The sequence below is a fragment of the Acanthochromis polyacanthus genome, chromosome 13, assembly GCF_021347895.1.
Source record: "Acanthochromis polyacanthus isolate Apoly-LR-REF ecotype Palm Island chromosome 13, KAUST_Apoly_ChrSc, whole genome shotgun sequence".
NCBI lineage: Eukaryota > Metazoa > Chordata > Actinopteri > Pomacentridae > Acanthochromis > Acanthochromis polyacanthus.
Genome location: NC_067125.1, coordinates 38,698,731 through 38,720,530, shown reverse-complemented (window position 1 = coordinate 38,720,530; position 21,800 = coordinate 38,698,731). Strand labels below are relative to the sequence as shown.

The 21,800-nt window shown below is 40.7% G+C and overlaps 1 protein-coding gene across 1 annotated transcript in view; it reads left to right on the top strand.

The window, feature by feature from the left end:
* Positions 1–20,538, top strand: part of tlcd2 (TLC domain containing 2) — a 29,091-nt gene extending 8,553 nt beyond the window's left edge. Inside the window, exon 4 of the mRNA XM_051957489.1 lies at positions 15,829–20,538. Within this exon, the coding sequence (XP_051813449.1) occupies positions 15,829–16,209 (381 nt within the window). The 3' untranslated portion in view covers positions 16,210–20,538. The remainder of the gene's footprint in view (positions 1–15,828) is intronic.
* Positions 20,539–21,800: the final 1,262 nt, after the last annotated feature.

The following is a 21,800-nucleotide window of genomic DNA, read 5'->3' as shown; positions in this document are numbered from 1 at the left end:
TTTTCAAATGACACAGTTGTTGTCACACCTGTTGCAAATTCTTGTGAATGTTGGTGCTGAGTGTACCAGTGAACTGTAATGTACATTTAATGTAATGTAATGTAGTGTTAGTAGCAGCAGTCATCGAGTTTAAGGTTGGCTCTGTGGGGAGACTCCCTTTATTTGCACATGCAATTACTGCTTCTTGTGTCACTTCTGCAGTTCTTTTTGAGAGTTTCATCTGGTACACAAACGAATAGTGAAACAGCATGTGTTCTGACACGAGTTTTGCTGATCTCTGGTGTCGCAGTCAAGGAGAAATAAAGAGTAAAACATTCCATGGAGAGTTTTTTTCCCCTCCTTCTTATTGACTGAAGTCGAGATTACAGCTGCTTATTTCTGTCTGAGAAAAACGTTTGCCTTGCCACAGTCACTCACGCCTGATGAGACCCTGTCTGCTGTAAGCTTGTGCTTTCTTTGGAAAACAGGAAGGCCTCATAATTCTTCCAGGAATGGAGTGGCTTATTCTGACTGAGGATGTTGGAGAAATATGTAACTACTATCCTATATTCAGTGTTGATGAAATAAAACATGACATGCAGAGCTTTAAAAAAATGTAATGATAAAATCGTAACTATAAACTAGTTATTTTTGCAAGGCCCTTGCTCCACACTATTGCCTCTCGTAAAATGTGTAGATTTATTAAGACCTCACTTCCATCTAAACCTGTCCCCCTCTATTTGCTGCAGCTGGAGCGCTTCAGCTCACTTACAGCTCTGCTCAAACACTGTAAAACTACTCTACTCTACACACTAGCAAGTTGTAATATTGGAATAATTCAGCCAAACATGTTTTAACAGGAAACCAACCCTGAACAGAACAATGGCACAGATTTGTTACTTCTGAATCCCCAGAAGTCTAAATCTGTTTTTTTTAGATACAGCTATCAGTACACTGCTGGCTCAAAGTGAAAATACTCAGCCATGGTGTTTACTACATGTTTTTCCCATGATGAGGGTCTTTAAGAAATATGTAATTTAAAACAGTGTCGTTTTAGTCATTGTCTGAACTGAAACTTACTGCAGAATAGTTACTGTAGCAGTAAAAAAAACCTCTCTTCTCCGTGTTGAGCCGGCTTTATTTGCCCACGACCCTTGGAAATAGTGATCTTGCAATTAAATTTGGAAGCCAGAGGTGAAGGATGTCAAATGGAGGCAGAAGGGCAGATAATTATTTCCAAGAAGAATAAAAGCATGTGAATATCTGTATCCCATGTTTTCATTTGAGGTTTTAATTGATGACACACAGGGAAAACACCCAGGATCAGTTTTGCCCCTTCTGCTCTCTCTCTGCCCTCTCACGGGGTTTTGCAGCATGTTTTCTGTTATCTTCTGTAAATGTCTCTCACCCCTCTCTCATTAGGCAAAACTTAGTTATCTTTGCAGAGTGGAGCCAAAGCGAACTCTCCTCTGCAGCAGAAAAAGGCATCACAGGTTAATTGGCTGTTGGAGATTCAGCATTGTTTCTTTTCTGTTTTATTCACAGAAAATCTAAAGCAGACAGCGTACATATGGGCTTTTAAATACTGCTGATGATTTTGTGTTTCTAACATTTTTTCACCTTTCATACTCACATTAGTGTTGTGGAATATTCACACCTTATGCACTAGTTGCTCCCTCACACTGAAATGATAACAGGATTTTGTAACACCCTAGGGGAAGTAATTAATTACTAAACTGCCTTCTGCTATTTCCAAAATTGCAGCAATCAGCCCAAAAGGCCTGTGACAAATATCTTTAAATACAGAATGATTAATCATGTATCACATGTCCATATTTTTGAATTATGTAAAATCTGAAACAGCTGCTGCAACAATTTATCCAATGTTGGTAAATTGGTCTGTTACATAGTTTTCTGTAGCCCCGTAGCCATAACAACTAATACCTATAATTAATGTTAAAGAGAGCCCAGTTGATTGTCAAATTTCTAATTATCACTAATGCAGCAGCACATATGTCAGCAATGTTTTCCAATTCATCCTAAGTCCTAGTCCTTTCGTGGTTCATCTTGTACCAACCTCAGATATGAAAGGAACTTGTCTCAGTTTACCAGGAATGAGAATAGATATTTGTGGGAGGAGTGTGAGGCAATCTCACGTAGCCAGTAGGGAATGTCACATTTAGAAGCGCGAACGTCCTGTAGCACGTGTTGTTGGAATGCCACGTCTGCCGCAGACGTCTTTCAACTCTGTAGAACCTGGTGAACCTGTATGTGTGTTTCTGCCCTTCAGTCTATCTGCTCCTTCCTCACTTGAGCTACTCCTTCCACCAGCTACCTTATATCTATGAAGGCCTGATGTGACAGCAGAAATTGTAATCTGTAAAGTCTTGTTTGGTTTAAAGTCAATACGGTTGCTAAGTTATCCCTGTTTGTCCAGACATATCTAAAGCTCTGCTGGTTTAGAACATCCAGTACTTCCTTGAGTGGCTAATCCAGCATTGATTTAAAAAAAAAAAGACTTTTAACAGGAATTTTATTCAGACTGTTTTCTTCTCATGCTCAAAGCAGCTTGAGCCCCTTTGATTTTTATTATACCAGCAGCTCATTTAGTATGCATGGTATTTTTTTGTTTGTTTTTTTTGCTTGCCAGGGCACATATTTCCAGCCATCCACGGTCTGTGGGCTCTGCCACTCCTCCTTTTAGGACCACACTTTGGCATGAGACGCGGAACGAGGTTTCACTTCACCAAGTTCACAGACCATGAGCTGCTGGAACCTCCTTTTGGTTTCTGCAGAAATTTTAGTTGAACAAACAGTTAGCTGAGTGAGCTGCAAAAGACAGCAATATCAGGCCACATAGAGACACACAGCAAAAGACAGAGGAATGTGTACATGATTTTTTTTTTTTGGTCAGGAAAGATTGTGATACATCTGTGTGTGTCTGAGTCGCATTTTTTTTTGGCGGGAAACCCCACGAGTCCCTCCATTCAGACTGGAGAACAGACATCTGGTCTCCACATGAACCTCAAGCTCCCATGAGTGACACACACACACACACACACACACACACACACACACACACACACACACACACACACACACACACACACACACGCACACACACACCAACTTCCTGAGAGGGCTTCTGCACATGTGTGCTCCCCCCGAAAACATTTCTGTGCTGCAGCCCGAGTCCATATATCACACACGCTGCCTTGTTCTCCACCTCCTATCCTTGTACGACTTCCAAACATCTCCCCCATCTCCACTCATCCACCCACACTCTGCAGCTTTTTCCGCCCCCTCACATGGCTGCAAACCAATAAGAGCGACCGTGTGCTGGTAGTGTTATGTCTTGTTTTTGTGGAGGGTTTTCCTCGCCTCATGGTATGTCTAATACTGAGGAATTTCCTTGTCTATTGTTTTTGTGTAAGAGGCACACCACTATTGCAAAGAACCAACAAAATATCTACGAATTTGATGGTTGTAGCTTCTTGTCTCAATCACTGGGACATTACTATGAAGCATTATCTGTAGATTGAACGTTTGCTGTGAATGATTTATTTATAAGAATTTTAATTTATGAGCATAGTGTAATTTCACAGGAAAATATTATAAGCATGAGTTTGTGCGTCATTATGTGCATTTGAGAGTGAAAAATCTTGCATTATACATGCTGTCCAAACTGAGGAATGTCTCCTCGAATAATTAACATTCATAGTGGCCATACAGACAGAAAAACAAAGTGGATGCAGTAAGAAGTATGTGTTTTTCTGACAGTTGCTTTTGGAAAACAGTAGTAGTATATTTGCTGTTATCTTATCACGGGGCATATCAGGGCTCAGGATTGTGATGTTATCGGTCTAAACTGTGAATGAGCCTTATGTTATGATGTCCTCAGCCTCCAGTCAGACAGCAGAAGAGAGCAATTGTGTGACACACTCATACACACACGTGCCATGCTTTCCAAAGAGGCTGGAGGCTGGAGGCTGGAAAAACAGAGTGCCCTAAAAAAAAAGGAAGCGCCATTTATTCCAGTTGGCATAACAACCAGGAATCCTGTTTGGAGAGGCGTTCATCCATCAGCAGGTTTGGAGGGAGTTGTCGCTCTGTAAGCTCAAAGTCATCTTTTAAAAGTAAGGTGTGGCTAAGGAGGTGCCGTGCATTCGTTCTCTCGGCATGCCACGCCTAGTGACCTAAAAAGAAAGCATGAAAAAGATAGAGAACTAAGTTGGCTGAGATCCAGCTTCTGTAGGCATACCAGAGTACTTGCGTATGATTCCGAAGGCGGTGTGGGTGGGCATGCAAACATGTGAGAGTTCAGCGTAGGAACAACCTTACATTGAACACTTGTAGTTAGCAGCGTTAACCGTGTCATTGTATTTTTGTGTTAAAGTTTCACTGCAAACCTCCGATACCTCCAGGATTGTGAAAGTTTTCGCTGGTTTCTTACAGCCCACCCTCAGATTTCTCAGCTGTGTTGGCATTATGTAAATAAATGACTTATTACTAATATTTTGTATGTTATAGTCTGTAAATTGGTAAAGGAAGGGTGGCATTTTTAGAAAAAGGTTTGTCAATACCAAAATCATGTCTGTCCATATCTTCACAAACATAGAAAACAGGGAGAGGAGCAAAATCTGCCAATCAGCATCAGCTCTGAAAGCTCACCAGATATCATGTAATGTCTTGTTAGTTAATCTGTACAAAAATGCAAACGTAAATATGCCAATTTTTTTTAAGGTGAGTGCAGAAACTTGTAGAGTCAGGGTAGCTGTTTTCCTGTCTTTCCAGTCTTTGTGCCAAGCTAAACTGGCTGCTGGCTGTGGCTTCATATTTACTGTATGGCCATGAAGAGTGCTGTTGATCTTCACGTCTAACTCTCAGTAGAGAAAGCCAGTGATCATATTTTCCAAAATGCTTAGCTGCTCCTGTAAGATTTCCATTTTGGAAACACAATGCTGGTACAAAACTGGAATATGATTTGTGCCATTGTTCCATTCTTAAAGAAATATGTGTCTTTTCTGCCTTTTTGTGACATAGCGGCGTCAAATCGCAATGCAGCGAGTATTAAAATCATGAATAGCTGGGAACATTAGCAGATCTCAAGAGCTTTGAGGTTCCTCTTTGTTCCAGTGAGTGCTAAGGTGCATTGGAGAAAGCATCATGGGTTTTTATCTTTCCGTGACAGCTCTGAGGGCCGAGGTAATGACTGAGACTGACAGTAAAGTAGATTCAGTACAAACCACTGCTCCTCCCTTCACACATGGTGCCTGAATACCTCAAATGACCCAAGATCCAGAACTCACCAAACAGCGACAGAGCCCCACCCTGATGTTCCATGTGAAGATGAGTAACAGTGCTCATGGTCTTCAGCCTGAGTATGAAATGGTGCACGTGCACGTACAAATGAATAGCGACACAGTCATAATTGATCATATTTGCTCTAAATAGTTGTGTTTGTGCACGTGAGTTGAATTTTTGAGCAGATGCCTGAACCAGAGAGGAACTGAAAGGGCCTGATGTCAGCTGACCCGAGTTAACGCGGGTCGCATGATAGTAGTTATGACCACCAGTCTTTGGTTCTCTAGATAAGTGTGTCTGTTCAAACTTTGGACTTTGTGTGTGTGTGTGCATGTATACGTGTAATCCTTACTGTCTCATGTTTCCCAGCTGCACATCCTTCCCTCCATTTTCCTGCTATAGACTTTGAGCCTCTGACAGGTCATCCTACTCGCTATAGATGGCTGGGCTTCTCTCTAGTTTCCTCTCAATCAGCCTCGCTAGCCTATTTCCTGCCACTTTATAACCTCCATTGAAGAAGCATTGCCTGTCCTATAATGGAGTTTTAGGAAGTGTAACAGCTTTATGTACTTACATCTTAAGAGGACAGGGAATAATGCACGCGTGTTTACGAGCGCTGACATGTGAGGCGGTAAATAATTACACTCATTCATCATGATTATTACATATAAACATAAAGACTCAGTCACTTTTTAAAAGGGTCACATTTAGTCAGAGGTGGATACTGTTCAGATTCTTTCACTTGTTTGGATTTTTTTGCATCTTGCATCAAGATCTGTGCCAGAATCTCTTTTCACCCTCCCCGTATTTATAAATGAATTAAAATTAGAAGTTAATCCCCCACCAGGGCTGTTATTACTAAAACTTCCACCCACCTGTACCGAACACATCTGCCTGCTCCTTTAACCCCTGCTGCTATGGGAATCTACAGAGGCAGTGTGGACATCAAACACACACACACATACTGGTGGAGATGATGTGCTGCTCTTCCAGCCTCCTGGGTTAATGACCTCCTTCACCTTTCTGCACCATTTTCTTTACTTTTTTGGTTTCCTTGTCATTTAACACTCACTTTGCTTGGTGAAACAAAAGGCCTGCACCGGTAAACCTGAAATACTCCTCTGACTGAGCCACCTAGCAACTTATGAGACAGGGGAACTGGTTTAGCGGGGAAATCCTTAATGTTCTTGCCTGGGGTTTTGAATACCTGCTTCATCTGTATGGGTGTGTTAGAAGTATAAGAGTGTCAGTGTTACAGAAATGGCACCAAAACCTGCACATGCTGACCTTAACAAAGATATGGAGCAGGTCTGGCTGGCCTGGTAGAGGCTCAACAGGTTCTTCTACTTCAGGTTAAGAACTCTTAATAACCTCAAAACTGAGGTTAGTGACCTTCAGTTTTGACCTGAAGCCGCTGAAAATTCTGTAGACTGATTGAGGTGCTCTCCACCGCTATTATTGCAGTATGTGAGCGTCAAAGCTTCGGTTTCATTGCATATTCCACATCATTGGTGCAGCATGTTAACCTGCAGATTGCTGAGACTTCAACTCAAGCTGGAATTGTACTTTTGTGATACATATGAGTTGTATGTACAAGTCTAGAATCTAGCATCACATGGGGGCAGACTTCCCTTGTTTGCCTCTGACTGTTATATCCTCGTGGTAAGCAGCCATTTGGTGTCTCAGGTGTTATCTGTCTTTGCGATGATTTCTGATAAATATGTCCCTTTGTATCTGGACCTAGGTTTCCTGACAGCTAACCCCTGGAGTACTGATTTCTGCAGTGTTTCGAGAACAAAAAGGTTATCAATACCTGCCATTTTGACACAAACTTTCTTATCATGTGAACTTCACCCCATCCTTTGGTTGACCTGTTCAGTGCACTATTTTCCTTTGATGCTAAAAGTCAAGATGAGGGTCAAATTCTTTTTCTTTGACAGTGCTTGTTTTGTTTTGTTAGTTTACAGCATCTCCATGCAACCATACATTATACTCGCCTGCTGTCTTTGCACCCAGTTTCCCCCTGAAAGTGGGACGAGGCAAAGGTCTCTCACCAGAGTCTAACAGTACATCTAATTGAGCCCACAGGGAGGAAAATAAGGGAACAAACACTCACACTGCCTTGCTTTTCAGCCCTTTGCCTGGATTTAACACAGGGAGACAATTGAAGACTCAATTGTTCAGAGAACACCTAGGTACTTAATCTGACTCCAACTTAGAGGTAGAATAAGTCAGGTGGTCCAAAACTCTCGATATCTCTAGCCAGACTCTTCTCCTCTGTTGTTTCCAAATGGTGGAACAAATTACCAAACTCTGTGCATTCTGCTGAGTCCCTTTCTACTTTTAAAAGACAATTGAAGACTCAATTGTTCAGAGAACACCTTGGCACGTAATCTGACTCCACCTTAGGGGTAGAATAAGTCAGGTGGTCCAAAACCCAGCACTTATTTAGCGCTGACAAAGTTTAAAAAAAACAAAAAAAAAAACAATTGGGGGGGGTTGGCGATTCTTCTGCAACTTGATGGCAACACCTTTGACCAATCACACTTTTTGCACTTTTTGCACTTTTTGCACTTACTACAGGTTTTTCCTTATGTCTGAATTCTTGCTTGTGTTGTACGTTGCTTTGGACAAAAGCGTCTGCTAAATGAAACTGTAGAATTGTTGTAGAATTGTAGGTGGCTATAATGTAAGCTTAAACTGTATATTTATTTCTCAATTCTAATCAAAAATTGAGATTGAAAGTTCATTGTGAAGCTTGAAAAAAAGCACTCGGTTGAAGACGCTCACCACAATATCCCTTTCTTGGCAGTTTTGGAGCGTTTGGGTTTATCACAATCTTCTTCAGCAGTTGAAGTTGCTGGTAAAATATTCCAATTACATTTTTTTGAAAATTTCAAGAACTTTGTTCCCTATTTCAGAATCCATTCTTCACCTCAAAAAAGGCAATTAGCAAAACATTTAGCCCACAAGATTCATTAGCTGTTCTGGAAAAGTCAGTTACGTAATTCTCTGCAAATTTAGGAGCCACGTTTAAAAAACCTTTCACTAATATTCCTAACTTAATGAAAAAGGGGGGGAAATCTAACAATGCAGTTTGGTGACTTAGATAAGACAGAGCGTAGTTGTGCCACTACTTCGATTTGATTAGTATCATCCGTCTATTGTGGTTAAAATCCTGGTATTCACATCAGGTGCGACACAGGTCATACATCTGTGCTTCCGTCAGTCCACTGAAGCTTCCAGTTGGACACCACTGGCTCTGCTACTGAGTGCAAACGCCAAGTTTCAGCAGAGCTTAGTGTGTCAGATCCAGCTAATGCTGAATCAATTCCATCGAGATAAATCGAGGGCTGGTGGGTGGATTACCCCTAAGCGCAGTATTGGAAGTGGGAGTTGGCCTCTAATTTTTACGGATGACTAAGAGAAGCCCCACTGGTATCAGCTTTGGCCTGCTGCTCGTATCTGGTTGGCTGCCTTGTCACCTGATGATGACCTAGTATGGTCAGATCAGTTTCACACCCACATCTTGCTTTTTTATGTTATTCATCACTTGCCTTGTACGTTTGCTGTCGGAAGTTTTGAAAAGGCGAAGTATTACTGAGGCGAAGATGTTTGTGGGCCTGTCAGCTTACCCGCTGTCTGTGCCCATGTCAAGGTTATGCACAGGGTGAACAACCCCCATAAAGCTCGACACACATTTAAAACAATGCTCCATTTCCCATTAAGTAACCTCGGTGCCTTATTTGCCAAGCACAGTAGGGTTTTTATAAGCTTCCATTTACTTTACAACATAATATCTAACACAGTACGTCTTTGTTACAGAATTTGTCCTCCTCTTATCATAGGATTGTATAAGGGATTGTTCCTCTGTAGTCACGTGTCCTGTTGTTTTTTATCTGCCTACATCGGATTAGACTTTAGATGAGTCAGGCTAAAGACCACTGGTTGACGTATTGAAGCTGTGGTCTGGCTTTGCTGTCTTTGTGTAATTGGTTGCTCACGGTTACCCAGAGTGCTTTCTCTTTTTTTATTGTTCAGGTTCACAGATAGTGTTCTGAAGAGTTCTGAGTTCTTTGCTTTTGGTTTGAACCAACACCGATGAGTGTTTTTATAAATGGAAAACCACATGTTGTTATTGCTGTATATCGTCTCATTATCCATCTGCTGTCAGTTTTTCTTGAAGTTCAGCCTTTTAAAAATGGAATCATCATCATCATTGTGGTTGTTGTTTAGTTTGTATAAATAAATAATTATGTGCTTCTAGTCACTAGTCTGTAAGGTATGTTGGAAACTGGATGTTGCCGGTGAGGTTGTAGATGTTACCTGGTGCACAATGCATCCTGTGTGTTTAAATGATCAGTATCTGTCTGTACCATCATCCAGGCTTTCTGTTGTTTTGATTTTGTGTCTCGGCTGGCTGCTATTAGATCTGTCACAGCGTAGAGGATTTGAGAAGTCACAACAAAGCTTACTGGCCTTCAGCATGACGGTGTTCTGTTTTTGTCCCAAATAAAGTCTCCTGGATCTCATGCTATTTCTGTCTAACCCAGAAACAGAATACATGTTCACAGACTGACTTTTGCTTTTACCACTGCCGATAGTAATTGCTTTCGATTTTAGGATCGCCTCCTGTTTTTTCTTTGTAGAAGTATACCAATATGATGCGTTGATTACTAACTCTAATTTGAGTTATTGCGTCCTACCTGTCTGATGATTAGAAAAACATAGTTACCAGTCAAATTATTTGTTTGCTGCGGCCCGCTTCAGTGACTTTGATAACAGAGTGTCATGACACACTTTGTTCAGACACCTGTGCCACCACAGAGGAATGTCACAGCAGAGTGCTCTACCAACACCGCAGTGTGATCTCACCCAGTTTTCAGTGTGTTTGCATGTGTGCATGGCTTTTGTTTCCTACTGAAAAAAAAAACAGCGTTGTGTTTCCCTCCCAACATGATGACTGTAATGAGGGAGGCTGTTTGTGTTGCTACATGAAGTGTTTTCACTGTCGTCAGTGTTACTGCTGCCGTAAGTGTTTGTCATTACTGTCATCATAACCTAACAACAGGTGAGGAGTTACATTTATTTCTCTGATTATTTGGTATGTGTGTGGGTGTGTGGGTGTGTGAGTGAGTCAGGAGCAATCGGGGGAAAAAAATACTATTTTAATTGTTTAACTGAAAAATTCATAGTGATTTTAGAGCAACGTTTGTGTCTACCTTAAATATTTCAACAACTATTTACAAGATAAGTCTAAAATGCAAGTTATTTTTAACCTTGTTAGCATGTCCTAAACATAGACTGTATATAAAGATGGACGTAGCATCTGGCTCCAAAAATGAAGCCCACCCGGAAGTGTCAAAAACTTGCAATATCACGCCGTCCGCTAGGGTTGGCTCCAAAAAGCTTTTTCTCCATAGACCCCAATTCATCACCAAAAAAATGAAATTTGATAGACTGATTTTCTACAGCTCAGGATTTTTTTCTCATTAGTTTTCATGGTCAAAATGAGAGATCAAGTGGCCGATCTTAAAATAAATCAATACTGAATTTTAAATAAATCGTTAAAGTTGGCAGAGCCAGGGGGCGTGGCCATACTTGATTGACAGCCCCATTGACTGGTCCTGCCCCTAGTTGCTCTCCGGTCCAGTCTGTTTGGTGACGCTTTTTACGTCACTGGCTCCAAAAAATCCAAAATGGCGACCAGGAAGTAGCAAAATCCGGGCTTCATTTTCTCGGCGTTGAAACCAGTGGGTGACCTCACGGTTAGTTCATGCCTGGTCCTAAAGGTGTTTCTGAGTGTTGGGATTCTATTTTAGTCTGTTTGGTAATATACTGAGATTTTCAATAGATCTGCTTTTTAAATGACGCTCAAGTCCACTTGATAATATTGACATAAAACAGCACAAGGAAAAGGATCGCAAATTCCACTTGTGGCAGTTCAACCAGTGGAAAGAGAAATTTGAGAGGGTCAGGCCATTGCGGGTAAAAAGACAATTTTCTCTAAAGGTGGAAGTAGAGCCCCTAAGGGATAAAAATACCCGTCTCCAGGAAGAGAACAAAGCTGCCTGAAGAAGGGGGAGGAATTCAGAGAGACCATGGGGGTGCAAGAGAAACAGCTTCAGGAGCTCAACAAAGTTCTGAAACTTGTTTGAAAATGTTGAAGTTGTTGAAGTAAGCACAATTAAATATTGTTAAGTCACATCACAAGTCTGTGACAAAGCTGAAAGAATAGCATGAATTGTTTGTATCATGCCTGAAAGCGGAGGCTGTGGAGTGATGCAGGAAGCTACAGGAAGAGGTGGAGGAGCTAACAAGAAGACAGAGTTCAGAAGATGGCTGAAATGACAGAGAATTATGAAAAAGAGGCGGAAAACTTAGAAATGGACGTCTGTCGCTCCAGACTGCAATACAAACAAGAGGTGATGCATTTAAAAAGAGAAAGAGGGGGGGGGACTAATGCTGTCAATGCAGAAAAGTCTGAAAAAGTTCATGTCGGAGTTCAACAAACAAAAATAAATGCATCAGGCTTTGGCGGAAGTTAGAAAAGCAGGCTGTGGAAATCCAAACTCTGAGAACACTGCTATTAAACAGAAGGAATTGAGATGATACATGTGGAAATTTCACATTGAAAAGGGCAGAGTCACTTATCCGTGAAGACTAAATGGCAGAAAATGTACTCCGTAAACTGTGGCTGCAAAGACACAAACTACAATTACACAGTTAAACTATCAACCCAGTCTGATCCACCCCAGAAGATGCCAAACAGGCAGCAATAAGAAGATTGCTCAGAATAAAGAAACCAAGCAGGGGTATTGTCGCAGAAATATATAGCTGCGAAAAGATTTTTTAAAAATTTCAAGACTCCAGAAGACTAACAGCAGTGAGATGCGGCATTTGCAGAGGTGTGTATATGATATACTGGCCAAAGTATAGATGTTCTGTATGTAGATATATGCAAACTGATTGAGGGAAACTACCACTGAAGCAAAGCCAGTGGTACAGGAACTAAAAGCCAGAATTAGTAAGAACAATCTGAGACTGGAAAAGAAGAACCACCACTCCTTCTCTTTTCCCGTGGCTTATGGCTGCATCTGAGAGAGCATCTTGTGACGTGTCATGAAACACAATGTACAAACTTAAGATGCTTCTTCAGCTGAACCGTGACTGATGCTTAAGGTCATTCTCTCACACCACGCTGTATCTCATGACCTGTACTAACTAGCGTACGTCTTCACTTAGCATCAGCTCTTAACATTCTGAACCTCAAGCCCTTTCTGGGTGTTTTTGTTTTTGCTTCTGCCTCATTTTTACCCTCTGTGGGCTCATTTTTCACTGAAATACAAACTCCTGCACCTCAATGGCAACAGCACAACCATGGCTGGAAGGAGAGATAACAAGAAAGACTTTTGTTCCATACGACATAGTTATAATGCCAGTTATTACAAAGAAATCAGAAAACCTGTAATTGACAAGTATAACATTTTTCCAAGTGTCCACGGGTGTTACCAATACTGGAAAAACATGTCAACTATGTATTGTACATATTGTCCTTGCTTGTCTCTTATCTGTGTAAACATTGCCTGCAATTCAGCCCAGTTTAGCCAAAAAGTCCCTGAATTTTTGTCATGCGATTGTTGGTTAGTCAAACACAGCTTCCTGGTATCACTGACGAGCTCAGAAAGAGTCTGGTTTTGCAACTGGTTTATTTTTGGCAAATGTCGACTAAAGTTTAGTTGATGAAATGTCATGATTTGAAAGGCACGTCACAGATGAAAAGTTCAAGGACCATCTGGAAGTAGAAAATCCAACAGTTCTTTTTGTTTTCATAGTTTCTGGATCTGAACATGGTGTAATTTTGGTGATGTTTTCGAAATGGTGACACACCTTTAAAGCCTGCCGGTGGATTTTGGTGTTCAGGAGGCTGATGAATAAATGTGCCAAATTTGGTGCTGCAAAGCATGAAAGTACAATCTATTGTGAATGAAGCTGGTGAATGCGGCGGTGCGAGGGGGTGCCGGCCCCTGTGGAGAGCTGGCTGAACAGTCTGTTTTGGTGTAAACGCATTTCTGTCATCCAGATTTTATACCTTCAACACAGCTGCTGGGAGTGCTGGACAACAGCTCTCCATTCTGTCACAACATATCAAATTCTTTCTGTAATCCTTTCCCCTTAAAGGCATTATGGAGGATGTTTTTGTTGTTTAATTTGTCTGAATTACATAAAATGAATACACTGACCTTTAGTGGACTTGTATGTATGGTTTCTAAAAAAATAAAAAACTCTGGACATGGCAGGACCTGAAAAACATCAGCCAATCAACGCGCTCGGACCGAGGCGTTTGGTTTGCTCCCTTTCCTGTCAATCAAAAATCTTCGGGCTCAGGCCTAGTTACGTAGATTACGTACGCCTTGGACTTACGTGTTTTCTGTATGTGTTGCTTTGGTATAGCTTCGTAGTTAGCTGGCGACTTGTTTTGCTCATCTTTTTTTACATAATGGCAGATAAAGATCCAGGGGGACCCAGCTGTAAAAGAAAGGCATTTTTTGAGGTCAGAGAAAATAAAAGACAACTGGATCGCGAGAATACAAAAACAAAAGTGATTATTGGGGAGTCATTTGGGCGATGGCGTCAGCTCAAGCAACAAATGGACCTAAAGACAGATGCCTTGGTTGCTAAATTCCTTCTGGACAGGTAAAATGTATTATTGTATTATACTGCGGCTGTAGGCAACTTCACGAGTCCTACACAAATTTCTGGAGGGGGGCGTTTCTTCGTAAATGTTTAGAGGGGGGTGAGGGAGAGGTTGTATGTGCGCATGCGCATGCTACGTTCAAAGTCGCAGGAAATTAAATCTCCTCTAATGTCTTTAACTCCTGAGTGCAATGTGAGCAGACAGGAGCTGTGGAGTTGTCTCCGTTGACTGTTTTCAGCCTGGTTTTTAAAGAGGTTGCTGCCACCTTGTGGAGGTTGTCTGTTAGTTACATCACAGACTTTCATAAGCACTACTCAGCGGAAATGAGTGTGCTTATGAAATTAAGTTATGTCAGAGGTCAAAGACAGCGTTAAAACATCAGTGCTGAAAGGAATCACAGGAAACACAGCAATAAGTACATGTAAAAGTTAAAGCCATCACCTACGCAGGATCAAAACCAGCTGAGGGGATGAGAAAATAACTGCAACCTAATCCTGGCAAGAATTTCACATTTTTCAGCGATGAACAGGTCAGCAGTAACCGTTTTTTGTTTTTGCATGGAAGCAAGTAAAACATCAATCATCCAAACATTTAATCCTTTTGCTCCTGTCACATTTTTCATTCACTCTGGGCTCAGTTTTCAGTCCTACACCTCATGGAAACAGAACAATCGTGGCTAAAGGACAACAGAACTCAACCACATTATGACAGTTGTAATACCATAAATAGCTAGAAACAAAAGTTAGATTTCTTTGATTATTTATTTTACAAAAAATTACAGAAACTGTGATCTGCTTGTACAACATTTGTGCATGATGAGGAACATAATAGGAATATAAGCCCACAAATGTTACCAATACTGGAAAAATGGGGGCTACACATGCTGTAGATATTCTACTTTTTACAGATTCAATTTGTTTCCAGATTTGTCTCCTATCTGCTTTGTGTAAACGCAGCCTAACGTCATCTGTTATTATGCCATTATTTTGCATTGTTTTGTCTTTTAGTCATTTTGTTGTTGTTTTTTCTTTTTTTTTCAGCACTGTAGTTCAACTGATGTTGCTTTTAAATGTGCTTTATAAGTAAATTTGACTTTGACAACCTGCAATTCAGCAACTCTTGATTGCAGTTGAATCACAGATGGCTTCTTGGTTGGACTTAGGGGCACAGACGTTACAGGGTCGCACAATTTGCTTTTGGTAAAGTTGTAAATGATATACATAAAAAAGCTACTTTGATGAAATATCCCAATCGAAAGCCTTGGGGGCTGCACAGTGGGTGCAGTGGTTAGCACTTTCACCTTGCAGCAAGAAGATCCCCGGTTCAAATCCCGGCCTGGGCCTGGGATCTTTCTGCATGGAGTTTGCATGTTCTCCCTGTGCATGCGTGGCTTTTCTCCGGGTACTCCGGCTTCCTCCCACAGTCCAAAAATATGCTGAGGTTAATTGGTTACTCTAAATTGTCCGTAGGTGTGAATGTGAATGTGATTGTTTGTCAGTATATGTAGCCCTGTGACAGACTGGTGACCTGTCCAGGCACCCCCCACGACCCTAGTGAGGATAAAGCGGTGTATAGAGTGGATGGATGGATGAAAAGCCTTGGATGTGGTTAATTCACAGAGTAGTTCAAGGACTGTCTGAGTTCCAGTTTCTGGCTTTGATAACTGGTGTCATTTAAAAAAAAAAAATTTCATTTCATATATTTGTCTTTAGACATCGCAGCAGCAGGTTTGGGGTTTATATGATCAGTCCTTATTACAAATAGTTAATTCACAATGTTTATTTTTGAATGCTTAGTCACAGCCATTGTAACATTGTAACATTGCTCCTCTCCATCTTCCTCTGCAGGTAATCACCTGTTTTGGCCTCTCGGTGCTGTCATGCCGCTACGTTGGCTTTGCCGTGGTTGCCCTGTTGGTGGAGATAAACTCAGTGTTCCTCCACCTCAGGCAGATCCTGCGCATGTCCAACATGGCCACAGGCACGCTGTACCGCATCAACAGCATGATCAACCTGGGAACATACGTGGTATTTCGCATCAACACGCTGGCCTGGATGACCCGCTGGCTGGTGCTCAACAGGGACAAGGTTCCCCTCCTGGCTTACACGCTGGGCAGCGTTGGTATGGCTATCATGACCGCCATGAATATTGTCCTCTTCTGTCGGCTGCTCAGGAGCGACTTTTTAAAGAGCAGCACTCGGGAGACGAAGAAAGAGAAAGAGATGTAGAAAGGAGAGGGGGAAGAACAAGAACACAAGAAGGATCGGATTCAAACACACACTCGTTACTGTACATTAACACCCTGTGGCTGAGATTTGGTACCGTTTTGCCTGCATGTAATATGTTCATAGCTGGGAGACGGAGGGCTTTGTCTGTCTCTTATACTGTATAGGTACTTAAACTCTAATCAAAAGGCTTCACACCCGTAATGCTGAAAACTACGGTTCCCTTTCAGTTGTTGTTTTGACAGGTTTGGCTTGCTACAGGCATCTTGACATGTACAATACAAGGCCTTGTAAAAAGACACCTAACGCCTTATTGTCCCACCGGGTGATGAATCTATGCTATAATGTAGCTTTTGATGAATGAAGATGCACTGTTCATAAAGCAAACATCCCATACTCACTTATAAAGCCAGTGGAAACAGAAAGAATATATAAAATATCTTTAGTTACATTATAATAATAGCCATATGTATATCTATGTATGTTAAATACCCGTTATGCTGTTTTGGGATATTTAAAATCTCAGTGACTTTTTCTTTTCCACTGAGTTTTTACTCAGCAGTGGTGAATGTCTTGTCCACCAACTCTCCTCATCTAAAAACCACCTGCTACCTCAGAGGACTAGTAACAGTTCTTTGCCTCTTTCTAACACAAGCTTTGCTGTCAGTGCTTGGCAATTTTATAAATTACATGAACATTTTTGTCTATACAGAGTAAAGAAACCCTGCAAATACAAATCCTCCTTTAGGAAGAGAATAGATTTATGAATGGACAATAAAACAAAACACATTTTACTGATTGCACAAAACAACATGATGTCTGATAGCCACCCAGTTAAAACAATTTTATGTTTTTGCCGAATTGTATTAAACATCTAGGAAGAAAGAATGTATAACTCATGAATGAATCAGTGATATCAGGATTTGCGTACGTTAGAATTATACAATATAACCCTCATATTCAGCGTGTGCCCTGCAATTATAGCAACAGCACTGCCAATCAGCCAGGTCTTTGTCAGTAAATCTTGCAGGAACAAAGCAACATTGAGTAGATTATGACTCGATCAGCTCATGGATCAATTACAACAACAAAAAGGGAGAAAGGGTCTCACCCGACCTCCCATCAGCAATCACCGGTGGCAGCACTGTCCATCAGCAGATTGGCAGATTCAGTTTACAACAGAAGTGAGCTCACCCTTGTGTAACATCACATACATGTCAAATGATTCAAAACTGTGTCACCTTTCAGTAACTGCATCACTTCTACGTTGAACTGAACGTTGTTCTTCAGAGGTGATTCTTTTCAGCTGCTCTTTGCTGGGCTGTGCTGCTTCAACTCTCTTTTTGAAATACTCCAAAGGTGCTCTGTTAGATTCAAGTCAGGTGCCAGACTTGGCTAGGTTGTAGTTTTTACCTTTTCCTTCTTTAGAAACTCTTCATTATCATGTTGGAATATTCCTCTTCTGTGAAGTTTATGCAAACAGGGAGTTGTTTTGCCAGCCAGTATTTTGGTTTGCTAACGGACATTCGTGGTGACATCTATAAATGTCTTCTTTCCAAAACCTTAAACACTCATGCAGCCCTACATCGTTGCACTGTGCTTCACTGTCAGGACTGTGTGCTCACTGTGGTAGCCTGCAAAACATGCACCGTCTGAGCTGAACAAATTCACATGGTCTCATCTACGCAAAGAATGTGCTCCAGACATTTATCAGGCTTATTTGCATCTTTTTTTCACAAAGTTTCATCTTGGAGTCTAGTGCCAAACACCAAGCAAGGGTTTTCTTCTTGAATGCCGTCCGTAGAGGTTGACATTTTGCACTGTCCCTCAAACAGTCTGAACCTCTCACAGAAATTCAGATTTCTATATATAACCCTGTGCCCTGTGTGTTTCCACTGATTTTGAGATCATTTTTGTCTTTGTGAAGCCTCACAGTCAGATGTTCTGCTCCACTGGAAATTCTTTTCCATGTGAAGACATAAAGATAGACTTGTAGGGTCAAAACTGAGAAAGCTGTTTTATTCTCATGTTTATTTTTGTACCTTTTAAGCTAAATGGGAATCACATTTGTATTTAATTTTGGGACAGTGATCACAGATGTGTTCACGTTTGTTGCACTGAGTCTCTACTTTGGGGCCTGCATTTTCAATGTGGCTTCTTCCAAGTGATTGTTTTTGACTCTTCATCAAAGAAATGCTAAGTAATGCAGTAATTATAGTAATAATTAAGTAATAATTTAGAGGTGCCACAACTTTGAATCATTTGACATTTAGGTGATGCTGCACAGGGGTGTGCTCACGTCTGTTGTATACTGTATGTTAAATTGGCTGTTGCTCTTATGAGTACACTTGAACCATATGAAATGACAGGAAAACAAAACAAGTGAAATGATGTAGATAGTGCTGTGTAACAACCCTCCATTAATATTTTCAGAAATTGTATATACTCCTCTAGCGTACCGGTGTACAGTCTGCAGTAGGAGCTTTCAGACAGGCAGGAATTGTCCTTCCTCTTGTAGCCTGTGGAGGACAGCATATTCCTTAGCATCACCTCAGTGACCTCAACACCACCAAGACCACCAGAGATGTTTCTATTTTCTAACTTTTTTTCTACATCTGTGCCATCCTGCCTTCAATCTGAATGTGCCTACATGCACAGATGGATGCAGAGACGTTCCTGAGGTGTGTTGGAACAAACAGGTCTGAGATCTGTGAATACAGCAAACTGTTAAACACATGACCGCCTAGTCTGTCATCTCAAAGTGTGGTATCACAGTGCTTGTATGTCATGGAAATATTTGATGCTGTTATTGTTTTTTGTTTTGTTTTTTGCATTGCTGTTTTTTTGTGTGTGTGTGTATAATCTGTGTTTGATTGGTTAATTGTTTATCTTTGTAATTTATTTGTACTAAGAACAAGTTGTGGATTAAAGATAATATGGACACAATGTTCAGCGAAGTTTCCTGTTGTAAAAAAGTTGTTTGTTAGTGGAGCTGATGTGATTGTGGAAGTGGTGTCGTTGGAGAGCATTTTGACACTTTTTTTGTGGGGTTTTTGTTTAACCCGATACAATTTTCTGTATGTGATCAAGCCCTTAGTCATCTCAACTTGAAACCAGGCTGTCCAACTAAACTACTAAAACAGCAGCATGTTTGGTTTGTGAACTGAACAGATCTGCTTTCATTTTAAAGGAAATATCACACTCAAGTTGTAAACCTTAAATCTGGTGTGAGCATTTAAAGCTGGAGCTGATGAAGCGACAGAAACATCTCCCAAAGTGAACCATTTCTCTAAATGAAACCTCTGCACTTATAAAATGACACTGTTTGGAAGCAGACAATGAAGTTTGGTTTGATTACCTGCTTGTTTTTTTTTTAATATCTCCCATTTAAATTTCTATTGTGAACGTTGTTTTGCTTTTTTTCCGCACATTTTTAGAGCAGCTTTGTGGTTGTAGTGAAGACAATTGATGACAATTGAAGTTTTCTCTAACAAGCAAGCTTACAGCTGTGAATGTGTTGTATGAGGCTATAATGTTATTGGAGTTGTGCCTGTGTGATGCAGTTTGTTCATTTTGTTGCTGTGTGCTTTTAATGAATTGTGATTAAAAAAAGAAAACATAGGAGCCAAGTCCAGATGTCACCTCATATTAGTGTCTTAGTGACACTGTGGGACATTGGTCAAAAAACAAGTTATTTTGCTGCTCTCTGCACTCCACTTCTTGCTCTTTTTGATGCCTGTATGACTTGGATTTCCAAACATCACTGTACCAAGGCCTCAAGATGATGCTCTGGTTTTGTATTTGTGACTGGTGGACACAAGGAAACTTATTGCAGGATGTAATTGCGTAGAACGAGGTCGTGGTTTTGAACTTATTTTGCCTCACAGCCTCATATTCCTCATCATGCACAATAAATGTGTTGGTTGACTGTGTTAGTCCTCATCTTTTACAGCTATTAGAGAATGAGGAAATGCATGTTTCTCCATCACAACCAACAACAGATAATACTACATAAATACATCCTTTCTTCTTCATTCTTCTTTTCTGGTAACTGGTGAGATAGCAGCAGTGGAGACTATTGACACTGTGCAGCCAGTTGAGGACTTTAAAAACAACCTGTAAAACTCTATTGAAGCAATCAAGACCGACTACGTTCTGAGAGTAAAATCATCTGCTTTCTCTGGCGCATCAAACATTTAAATAGAGCAGTGTAAATGTAACAGTTTTATTTTTTCATGTTTAGGCAGATTTTTTTGTAATTAAATTTCAAATTTCTATGTTTATATGATAACATTATTTGTTTAACGTGATAATAAAGATCAAAGAAAGAAATGTCGTGTTTGTATTCCAGTATGTTCATCTGAGCACTAACCTAAACAATGGAAAAAAGAGTTGGAATACTCTTAAATTTATCTTTTTTCAAATGCTTCAAGCACAGTTCATCTGGCTATCTATAATCTTGGTCCCATCGATACACTCGCCAGGTTTGAAGCAGATCGGACGTACAGTTGTCAAGATATGGAAGAACACACACACACACGCATTCCTTTCCTTATTAGTGAGAACGGGTTAAATCAGTGCTTGTTGACTGAAAAGGGCTTTAATGAACCTACCATTACATAAAATTGTATTTTTGAATGTGATTTTCTTATACTCAGGACACCAAATGATTGCCTTCAAAAAGTTCAGGTTTCTCAGAATTTTTCAGAGACAAGTAGCACAAGTAGCAGCTGGAGGTCCATAATTTGCATAAAGTGGCCTAGAACTCAACCATATGTAAATAAGGAGTGGTAAAGGAGACACCCCGTCTCCTGAAATGCAATGCACTGCATGTGTACACTGCATTCCACATTCTCTCTCTTTCTTCTTTCAGTCTGTGCCTCAACAGTCCTTATGGATTCCTATCAGGTGTGCAACATTTCGGTATCTCCATTGATGATTGATGTGTTCTTCAACAGGAAACCAACACAAGCTTCACCCTTATACAACTGCACAAACGTTGGCTGCTTCTGACTGGACAAACGTTTCCTTCAAATGCACCTGCATCTGGATTTCAAACTGGACCAACATGGTGACTTGTTTGGAAACTTTTACTTATATTACAAAAACAGTTCACTAAAATAAACAGAAAAATATGTTTCTGAAAACATTTGAGATAAGAAACAAGCCATGCAGTTGCTCAATCTGTCTTCATTGTAGATCAACAGCAGTTAGCTTAAACTTTTTTTTAAAGTTTCTAGATCACGCTTGAAGCTTGTTGTTTGCATAAAGTAGTCAAACCTTAATTCTGTGCAGGCAAAGGAAGCTTCCTGTGTGGCAGCACAACTGGATGCTACCAGAATGCATTGCATGGCTGCTTACATACACAATGAATGGGAAGCGTTGAAGTGGATCATAATCATCTACAGGATCTGCTACCTCTTCACCATCTATGTGAAACACCCTGAGATGCTTTCTGGCAGAGTCGCGCCACATTTCCAGAGATGAGATGTTGCATTGCTTGCTCCTTATTTGCATAAATTGAGGTTTTGGCTACTTTATGCAAATAAGATGCCTCAAGCAGGGGTCCAACACCTAGCGAAACGTTCAGAAAA